Genomic DNA, 11,521 nt, shown 5'->3' on the forward strand with positions numbered 1-11,521 from the left:
CATTAGAATCTGTTCTAATCTGAATTGACTGTTGGATTTATTGACTAGTTGATTAATTTATTATTGAAGTTTCAGAATTGATTCAGCTTCCTTAAAAAAAGTTACTCGATTTTCTTAATCTTTTAAAAAGCAAGCTCACATGCTGGCTTTATTCCCTTTTTTGGCTGAATTATTTGATATTTAGAATAAAATAGAAATAGTTTTAAAACAATAAGTCACAATAAGGACCAATGGTTATATTCCCACAAACAGGAGTTTTGACTTTTTACATAGTATTCACTTTACCTTTGAGAGGCCCAGATCTCATGGTTTTGGGGCCAGTGGGCTGCTTCTCATCTGTATTTGCTTTTTTCTTTAGATATTAGGATCAAGGAAGAAGAACCTGATCCTGAAGAGTGGCAGCTCAGTGGCGATTCTACATTGAATACCAATGATCTAACACACTTAAGAGTACAGGTGGTAGATGAAGAAGGGGACCAACAACATCAAGAAGGAAAAAGACTTCGGAGGGTAGCTTGCACCTGTCCCAACTGTAAAGAAGGTGGTGGGAGGTATGCACACATGAAACATACCTTTTTTTTTTTCCTTTAAGTCTGCTAATAACATCACCCTAATTTTTGAAATACTGCATGCTACATCACTTAATTATGGGAAATTATTCATTACATGATCATTTTGTGTGTATGTCTGTATGAGTGTGGCAGAGTTAGAACAAATATATGATAGAATTATCAGATCTAAATGCCTTTTTAAAAACTTAAGTTATTTAATTTGCCTTAAAAAAAGTAGCAGATGCCATTTAATAGGCCCATATCAGAAATTAGCCTGTTTGCAAAACAGCAATGAGATTTGCCTAAATACAGATAAAGTTGATTTTTAGCTTGAGAATAGCAGTTATATAAAAATAAGAAGTTCAGAAATAGTTGATAAGCATAAACATTTTCTATATTCAACAGAAATGAATAATAAACCTAATGATGGAATTTTTTTTAAAAAGTGGCACTGTAGTATTTTAATTCAGTGCTTTAAAAAAATGAATGTTAAGACAGAATAACATGATGGGAAAAACTAAAAAAAGATCACTGATTATATTAAATGTGGATGGATTAAGCTTAATAATGAAGAACTTGAAACTCAGATCATATCTAAAAAAACAAAATCCAGCTTTAATGTTGATTATAAGGAACATCTCAAATAAATTGGCACAGGAATGTTGAAGATAAAGGCATGGAAAAAGATCTATTAGGCAAATGTTAACAAGAAAACTTGGATAGCACTGTTACTATTAGGCAATGAAGGATTAAGGTAAAAATAGTCAAATGAATAAATAAGGGTAGGCTTCTTAATAATAACAAAGTTTTCACCATAACTTTGAAATACATAGAGCAGAAATTTATAGAATGTTGTAAAGACATGGAGATCAAATCCCTAGTCTTAGTGAAAAACCTTAATATCTCTCAGAAACCCTGCTTAAATAATACTATTAATTCAGTTAATGAACTTGATCTATTAGAAATAGCCTTTCTATTTGTCTTTGGGTTGTTGCTATTTGTTGATTTGCACATTGGCCAGTCCATTCACAGTGATGGTAATAATGACTAATAACTGCTAACTTTGGGAGTTTTAGACAGTCTCATAATTGAGGCACAGAGAGATTAAATGACTTTCAAGAGCAACATGCAAGTGGGCTTTGGACCCAATGTCTTATTCCAGAACCTTAACCACTATACTTAATTGCCTCACAAGTGGATTAGCTTCTGCATCTGATCCTTAGGTATATGTATGTATTGGTAATTATTTTAATTGTTTGAAATATTATTTATTCTTTGAAATGTTTTGGTCAGTTTAAATAAGTAAATGTGGAATTTTGGTTAGATGATAACTTTTCTGAAATTTACTCTCATATTTAGAATAATTTCCAAGATAAATAGTTCATGAAAGTCAAATCTAATTGAGGGTCAGAGTCTGGCCAGTGTTTTACTGTTCATTTTATTAAAAATGAAAATCCTTTAGATTGGTTTTTATTAAACTAAAATATGCTCATAAAACTTGAGAAACACTGAATTTTATATTAAAAGAATACCAAACTTCTATCCATAATCAAGAAAACCATTATAACATTTTTTTATATATCTTTCACACTTTATGTATCTTTTAAAGTAGAATCATCTTATTCTTTCTGTTTTACATGTCCGCTCTTATTTTGAAAATTTTTGTGACCATATTTCCAAGACTGTATAGAGTCTACAGTCAATTTTTTAATGGCTCTTCTGTTACTGTATGGATGCATAAGAATTTAACATCTTTTTTGAGAGTTTGTTATTGTCATGCCAATCCTGACACATACATTTTTGCACATTTGCCTGATTACTACATCAGTGTAAGTTGACAGAAATGAAATTGTTGGATCAGAGGGAATTGTCTTTCTATCTGTATCAACTTACATTCCTTCCCATGGTGTATGAAAGTATCTGCTTTCCCACACCCTTGCTAATAATGGATTTCACATTTTTAAATAACCTCTTAAAGTCTGACAGATGAAAAATAATTCCTCGTTATTGTTTCATTTAGTATATTTTTTGTTATGTTGTGAGATTCATTTTTTGGTATGTTATTTTAACATTTAAAAATTTCTTTTGTGAATTATTTGTCTTTTGTTAATCTGTTAACCAACTTGCGTGTTTAACTGTCATATATGCAGATACTTTTTTTCCTAGTTTTACACTGTCTTTCAACTTTGTCAGTGGTTTGCATAATGCATTGTTAACACAAGTAAAAGAAGAGTTCCATCACTTAAATTTTGCAAACTTTGTTTTATGCACAAAATTTTTAGTTGGTCAGTTTTTATGAAATACCTTATAAGGAGACTTAACTTTTTTCTCCCCTAGAACTTTTGTGAGTTTGTTTTTTTAAAAAACTTACTTATTCTAAGCAATCAAAGTTGAAGTTCTTAAGAAAAAACTCTATTATTTCTTAGAGCTCATTTGAACAGACTTCAGCTAGCATACATGACAGGCACAATTGTATCATTGGCAGTTGCTGCTTCTTATTAACAGACGCATAGCATATAGTAAATGTAGCATATTTCAGAGTGTTCTGCAAAGGGGAAATAGCAGTACTTTAAAAATTTTAGAATATTGGCCTTTTCCCCTCAGCCATATTCTTTATATGTATATATACACATATATATGTGTATGTCTAAATATATATATATGTGTATATATGTATATGTATGTATATATATATATATGTATGTATGTATGTATAAAGTGGCATCTCCAGAGGACAAAAGGTGTAAAATATAATTAATATATTTTCTATTTATATTATAAAATATAAAATATTTAAAAATGATATTCTTCTGTTCATTTAACCAGTATTTATTAAGCAGAACCAGCCTTTAGAAACCTTTTACTCTAGTGGGAGAGACAATTTTAATAAAGTAAAGTCAAGTCTAAAGGCATTATTGTTATGTGGGTTTTGTGTGGATTAAACATCAATCCATATTTAAAAAATTTTCTTCTTTGTCAGCATTTCAGTTGGTGTCTCATTTCTCCCATCCCAAGCAAAAGAAAGTATTTGATGTACTTACCTTTTCTTAATTCCCATACTGAGAATTAGCTTTATTTATTCTGCGTCACTCTGTCTTGGCATTGTTAAATTACTGAGAACAAGTTTAGGCAATCAGGAATAGAAACTTAAAATTGTTTTTTCTAGATTATATAGTAGGTTTTAGTGGTCTGATTATGCAAATCAAGAAGAAAACTTACAGCCATATCTGTTGTTACCTTTTTATTTGTTGAGAAAATCAGTTCTCTTCCTTTGTATCATATGGCATAAATCCATATTTAGCATATCTAGATTTTCTTGAATAAAATTTCCTTTTTAAATAGAAACTTGGACCCGGGTATTGGGCTTTTCCTTTACATTACATATATTTGTGTGTGTCCCTGTCCCCATTTTTTTTTTTCCTTAGATGCCAATCCCATTTTCAAATAGTATTTCTGTTTTCTTATGATTCAGTTGAAAATAACTTTCCTGGGAGTGTTGGTTCTTGGAGAACCCAGATTCATTACTGTAATTTGTTACAATCTTGTGCTTTGTTGTGCTCTTAAGCTAAATTTTGCTAAGTTAGTAAAATAGCACTTTTGAGTTTATAAAAGCACATCAATTCACTCAAGTGGTATGCTTAGCATTGAGGCAAGAAGCCATGGGTACAAGAGTGAAGTGAATTGGGTTCTCTGTGAAATTGCTATGGTGAACACAATATGTAAAATTGTTTTGTACACCAATAATCACAAACATTGCTCTTTTTCTTAGGGCTGTTTGGGAATAAAATAAATTTTAAAAGCTAAATTAAATGGAAATACTGGCTTTGGTTAATACTTTGGCAGGTGAGCCAGAAAAACCTGTTTCACTCAACTCAGCTCTTGGAAGAGAGTTGTAGAAATTGGGGGTGGACTGGAGCAGAAACTAGAATTGTGTTAGATTATGACATCCTTGCCCTTAAGACAACAGCATGACTCCTCCTTGTCTTTACTTATGCTATTCCTCTGCCTGGAATGCCTTCCCTCCTTTCTATCTAAATCCTACCCACCTCTTCCACGAAGCCTTCTCTAACTACTGGAGCCCACATTGATGTCTCCCTGTTCAGAACACCTATGGCATCTAACAGCCAGCACTGCACCGTTTAGCACTGTTTGTCCTATGGCAATTTCACATGCTACTGAGTGTGAGTACATTAAAATATAAATGTGGGGAAATATGCATTTTTCCAGTAAAATTTGAAAAACGATAGGTATAATATATAAAGGAGGATTTGCAGGCTTATGGAAAGTTTATAGGCTATACCTAGACTGAGATTGGGGGAGGAGGGGAAGTCGGGGGTCTTAAATGTACCTTTTTTAAATCTCAGAGAAATATTGCAAAGTGTATATGATTTTGACAGTCAGTGAGTCTAAAATGTCATGTTTTATAAACTCATTTATTTTTATTCGGTAAATAGCCTAATTTGTTTTGTTTTGTTTTAGAGCTTGAGTAACGACATTTTCTGTGCGGTTTAATACTTACTTGAGTATCAGTTCTGGAATCAAGAAAGTTTTCTTCTTGCTTAGGCCAAAATACTTGTGTTCATTCATCTAATAAGCACATATCCCCCAAACCTTGTTCTTGGTATCAAATACTAAAATGTAACAAATGTCAAATTTTGCACTGTGGAGAACTGTATTTTTATTCTATCACTGATGTGTAATAAGGGGTATCTTTGCATGGTTAATATGGAGGGAATTTTAATTGTAAAGATAATTTTGATTTATATTTATTTCATACAGTGCTAAGGGAGTTGAGACAATAGCTTTGTCTAGATTTTTTCCTTTGATTTTTCCCCAAGTCAGTGTATTCTCAGGGTGTGGCTATACAAATATATGAATAAATATGCTTAAGTTATGTTAAAGTCTGTTTAGGTGCCTATTGTTTTTTTAATTGTACCTGTGATGAGTTATGCAGTCATTTCTTGGTTTTAATTTAATTTTTAAGTTAGCTGACATCATGACTTTGAATAGACCATTTAGTTTCTTATATTAACTAATTTAATGTGGATTGGGCCTATGCATCAAGTTTGTGAATGGTTCTGACAGAATAATAGCTTTATTTATGAATTCTGTATGAAATGTCCTTTTAAATTATGTAATTCTTGAGCATATTTACATTTAGACAGCATTAATCACATTAATTCTGAAGTAAAATTAGTATGTAATACTTACATGTTTGAGACATGTAAGTTTTTATTAAATTGATTTTAAATAGTCTTGGTTTCTGATTGACCTCATGGTGATGTCTTCTATTTGAAATTCAACACAGGAATATATGATATGGTAATGTTTGTTTGGTATGGTAATGTTTATTTGGATATTTTCATATAAAGTTATATTATTCTTTGTGTGTTTTTTAGAGGTACCAATCTTGGGAAAAAGAAGCAACACATTTGTCATATACCAGGATGTGGTAAAGTCTATGGGAAGACCTCACATCTGAGAGCTCATCTGCGTTGGCATTCTGGGGAGCGCCCTTTTGTTTGTAACTGGATGTTCTGTGGTAAAAGATTTACTCGAAGTGATGAATTACAGAGGCACAGAAGAACACACACAGGTTACTAACATTTAATTTTAAACAGACAAAAATGGCTACATGCTTATGGCTACGTACTACCTTGAAGGTTTTTTTTAAAGAGCATACCTTACTGATATGGATCATTTTTTTTTTTTTTTAAATAAAGATTTTATATATTTATGTAACAGACTGAGATCACAGGCAGGGAGAGAGGGGGAAGCAGGCTTCCTGCTGAGCAGAGAGCCCAATGTGATGCGGGGCTCAATCCCTGGACCCTGGGATCATGACCTGAGCTGAAGGCAGAGGCTTTAACCCACTGAGCCACCCAGGTGCCCCATGATCTAGATCTTTTAAAATATGATCAGTTACATCCAGTTTTTATCTTCAGCAACACCAATTTAAAAAACAATAATTCTGGGCTCCTGTGTGGCTAATTCGTTAAGCATCTGCCTTTGTTTGCCTCAGGTCATGATCCCAGGGTTCTGGCACCAAGCCCCACGTCGGGCTCCCTGCTCAGTGTGGAGCCTCCTTTTCCCCCTTCCTCCGCTTGCCACTCCCCTTACTTGTGCGCTCGCTTGCTCTCTCTCTCTCTGTCAAATAAATAAAATCTAAAAGAAAAGAAAAAAACAGTAATTCCAAATAAGCCTACATGGCTTACCTTGTAAAATAACATTTTACTTTATGTGGACTCAGGCTAGCTTTTTCCCCCTTTCTTAGTTCACTTTTTTTTGTTTTGCTTTAACATTGTTGAATGTCTTAAGCCACATTTATGTTATTCTTGTTTATTATGTTAACAATTTAAAGATTTATTTATTTATTTTCGAGAGTAGGAAGGGTCAGAGGGAGACAGAGAGAGGGTCTTAAGCAGACTCCTCTCTGAGCACAGAGCCAGACTTGGGCTCAGTGCAGAGTCAGCTGTAGGGCGGATCTCGTGACCCTGAAGTCATGACCTGACCTGAAACCAAGAGTTGGCCACTTAACTGGCTGCACCACTCAGGTGCCCCTCTGCTTTTACTCAACCTTTCTTAAATTCTTCTTCTTCAGTACTACAATAAAGAATAAATCCTTTTTTTTTCCTGACAAAATCATTTCACCTTTTCTCGTTTTAATATCTGTGAAGTAAGCAAAAAATATTGCATTGAGGAATAACCAGGGTGTTATTGATGGAAAGACTCTCTTTGATTTGTTTTATACCATATGTGTGGTTATATGAAATGAGACTAGGGATGACCCAAACTAAACCTCAAGTTAATATATCTTAGAAATAGTTTTCTCCTTCTACCTTGTAATGGTAAAGGTGTTTATCAGTCTATGCTCAACACTGAAGGATTGAAAAATACATACTTACAGTCACTAGAGAGCTTAGAAGGAAGAAGCGTGGTAAAAAGAAAGATAGTATTGGTTTTGAAGTCACCCAGATCTGGATTCAAATCTAGATTCTCTGTTAGATTAGGCAAATATGCTGTCTCTGACTCAGCTTTCACACCTCCTACATTGTTTTTAAATATATAAAACAACCTGCCAAGTATGTAGTAGTTAGTATATATATTACATGTTCTACTTGTTTTATTTTCTGTCTCACTTGTTAGGTAGGTAGATGAGTTTATTAAACTGTTTGAAACTGCAACAAATAATGTAAGAAAGTAGATAAAGTATGCTCAGAGGCAGAGATCATTATTGCTTGGGATAGTAAGGCATTGTTGGGCAGTGGGCTGGGATAGTAGACTTTAAGATGGCCTGATAACAGAATTTTCCTCTGTGGAATTTGATCAGCAGGTTATAAAAAGGAATAATGTAAAGGAAAAGAAGTCTGATCAAATGAATGTGGGAAACACTTGGTTAAACAGGGTCACTACATGTACCTTCGAGGTAGCACCTCTTAGGACCTTTAATTGAACGTTAACAAGACAGGATCTCTAAGTGGGGAGAGATGTAGTATGCGTAGCATTTCCCACCCTCCTCTGATTGTTGTGCCATTTTCCATGGAACATCTTTCAGGATTGATTCCAAGAGAAACTTTGGGAAATAATTTCGCAGAAGAATAGAATGGTATGTGAATAGAAGAGGTAAAAGACCATTTGCCATAAGTGAAAATGAGATTCTATATAGCACATTTCTATTAATAAGTGGATTGAGCCATATAGAGGGCGTTTTAAGTTAGGCAATAGAGAATTTAAACTATTTATTTATCTGCAAGTTATTACCATACCACTTAGTATAATGGAGTTTTACACCGTAATACAAGTTGGCATTTAAAGATTTGTCTGGCATTGATTTATTGGATTGGAGAGGGAATGAGTTAAGATGTCGTCAGAGCATAGATCAGACGTGAAGTCTGGTGAGGACCTACTTAGGGTAGAGGTGCTAGAACGAGATAGGTTAGAATTTTGAAATAAATTAATTAAGAAAATTGTAAGACTTGTTTATTGAATGATTTCTCTCTGGATTCCTTTTAGATTGGCCTTTTGGTTTCTGTCTTTCAGTAATTCTCTTACACAGTAGGTCTTTGACTTTTTAATTAGATTTTCAGGCTGTTTTTTGTATTTAAAAAATCTATTTTATTCATGCTGGGAAGTAAATTTAGTCATCAGGGTCCTAAATTAACTTTACTGTCATGATATGTTAGGCTTGCTCTTGACTAGTCCAGCTAAAGTCAAGTCATCTAGCTATCTCCATTATTCCTGGGATTACTCATTCTTAATGGACCTCAAGCTTGTGTTTTTGCTTTAATCTAGAAGTACTCTGTGTAGTTACTTGAATTCACATTTAAGAGTTGAAGGTTTAGTATCATGGATTTAACATGTTAATATCTTAAATATAGCTTAAAACAGTATGCTCTTGGAATGTCTGGGTGGCTGCCTTCACCTCAGGTCAGGATCCCAGGTTCTGGGGATCGAGTCCTGCAACCAGCCATCCTTGCTCGTTAGGAAGCCTACTTCTCTGTCCGCCTGCTCTGCCTGCCCTGCCCCCTGCTTGCATTCTCTTTCTCTGAAAATTGAATAAAATCTTAAAAACAAGAACAAAACCAAAAAAATAGTCTACTCTTTAAAGAAGTATGGTCCGATGGTCGTTTGTTAGCTGTATGGTATCTTGTAACAGATGTTTCAAAACAAACTATTGGCATATTTGAAATATTAAAGTCTAATTGGAGTATCAGTTTATAATGTTTGAAGATTGCTTTTCATTGAAAAGTAAAGATGACAGATTTATTTTGAGGAAAAATAATCTAGGAGAGAAATCTTGAAAAGGCAGCTAACAAAACTAATGCAGTTTTAATTAACTTTCCTTCCTGTCCCTAGCTGTCAAGTTAGGTGGGCTTGCTTTCTCAGCAGAGGATCAGTATATTACTGTTGAATTTAAAAAATTGAGTAACAATTTTTTTTTTAACAGGTGAGAAGAAATTTGTTTGTCCAGAATGTTCAAAACGCTTTATGAGAAGTGACCACCTTGCCAAACATATTAAAACACATCAGAATAAAAAAGGTATTCACTCTAGCAGTACAGTGCTGGCATCTGTGGAAGCTGCACGAGATGATACTTTGATTACTGCAGGAGGAACAACACTTATCCTTGCAAATATTCAACAAGGTTCTGTTTCAGGGATAGGAACTGTTAATACTTCCACCACCAGCAATCAAGATATCCTTACCAACACTGAAATACCTTTACAGCTTGTCACAGTTTCTGGAAATGAGACAATGGAGTAAATATTACACAAATACTTATTCATTGTGGTTATTTTTATACAGTAGTGAGAAGAATATTGTTCCTAAGTTCTTAGATATCTTTTTATTGATGTGCAAAAATTTTTGGATTGACAGTAACTTGGTTATACATGACACTGAAATGCCTTACTTTGTATGATATTCCATAGTATATTAAAAATGGTAAAATTGCATGGGTTTTGTAGGTACTTTTGGAATCTAGAAGAAATGAAATTTTACCAAGTTATATAAAGAGAAAATTGAATTTAACAATGCGAATGGTAGTCTAACCAAATGCATCAATCCTGTGTGGTTTAGTGTAAAAATGAGAACATGTTGGTATTTATCTATTGTAAGATAAAAAAAGTTGGTGGGTGAAAGAAATCATGTTATGATAAAAAAAAATTTTTGTAATTTTCTTGATGACTGGAATTTTTATTATGCATAACTGACAAATCAAGTTTCCAAGCAAATGTTACATAGTGTAGGCTTTACTTAGCTTATCAATTTGTCATTTTGAAGCTAATTATTTTAATTAGGTTAACTATGTACAATATTTTAAGCATTACTCTTGTAAGATTTTGAAAACTACATTTTAACATGGAATTCTAGGGATAGTCACCTTTTAAATCCTGTTGAAAAGCCATGTTTAAGATTTAATTTGCCAAAATAATGTCTTGTTAATATTCTTTCAATAACGAAGTTGGGCAATATAACCAATGTTTAAAAAAAAAAGTTTAAAATGTATAGGTTGAGGCATTTGGGTGGTAAGAAAATGTTACAGTGAATTATCCCTTTTCTTGAATATTGGAGGACCAAAAAAATAAGGTGTATTGCGTCTTAGCAGTGATTTTTTTATCCAATCTTGTTTCCAAAAACCATATGTCTGCCAGGGCCTTAAAAGCCATCATGTAAATTACCAGTAAAGTATAACATATGCAAACATAACAAAATCACTTCCATAGTGACGATACTCCAACCATATGGATATTAGTCATAGAAAACTAGAGGTTTATGATATTTTTTTAAGTCTCTCTCTCTCTCTTTTTTTTTTTTTTTTGTCTAGGTAGTCAGTCTGCACTTAAATATCAACCATTTTCCTTTTTTGCTTCTTCCCTTTAAATTTATATGTATCCAGTACATTTAATTGAGAAATGTATGTTTTTTATTATGCTGTATTTTCTTTTTATTTTTTAATTATTGTTTATATTTTCAATTATTAAAAAAATGTACAAAATAAAGTTTCATTGCTGGTCTTGTAAGAGCTATACAATTTTCCTAAATGTATACCTATAACTGCAGCAGTTCACCTATTTCAAAAATTTGGAATTCTGTTCATTTGTTATTCTTAAGACCACCTCAAATTTAAAGGCTACCTTATTGTACGTTTAAAGTGTATTATAACAGTGTGGTAGTTAATAAAACACTATTTTTTTTCTTTTGAGTTTGTTGTATTCCTATGTATTTAAAATATTTGCAGTGGTATGGGGTAAGAAAAATCTGGTTTATTTTCTTCATCTTAGCCTTTTATTCACAGATTCTTGATTTCAAACACTAAAATTATTGTGAGCAGGTATATTTACTTGGAAAGGTAAGAGTAGAGGCACTAGCAAATTACTAATTTTTCACCTGAGAATGATTTAATTATTAAGTAAAACTTTCAAAAAGCATCTTTTAACTCTTAAGTTCACACTGATTCATGTTAGTTG

At 32.9% G+C, this 11,521-nt stretch overlaps 1 protein-coding gene across 1 annotated transcript in view; it reads left to right on the forward strand.

Moving 5' to 3' along the window:
• Positions 1-11,256, forward strand: part of SP3 (Sp3 transcription factor) — a 57,914-nt gene extending 46,658 nt beyond the window's left edge. The window contains exons 5-7 of the mRNA XM_045066938.1: positions 359-551; positions 5,951-6,147; positions 9,499-11,256. Coding sequence (XP_044922873.1) covers positions 359-551; positions 5,951-6,147; positions 9,499-9,815 — 707 coding nt within the window. The 3' untranslated portion in view covers positions 9,816-11,256. The remainder of the gene's footprint in view (positions 1-358; positions 552-5,950; positions 6,148-9,498) is intronic.
• The last annotated feature ends 265 nt before the right edge of the window (positions 11,257-11,521 follow it).

This window comes from Mustela putorius, unplaced genomic scaffold (genome assembly GCF_011764305.1).
Source record: "Mustela putorius furo isolate JIRA1106 unplaced genomic scaffold, ASM1176430v1.1 tig00003869_pilon_pilon_pilon, whole genome shotgun sequence".
Taxonomy (NCBI): domain Eukaryota; kingdom Metazoa; phylum Chordata; class Mammalia; order Carnivora; family Mustelidae; genus Mustela; species Mustela putorius.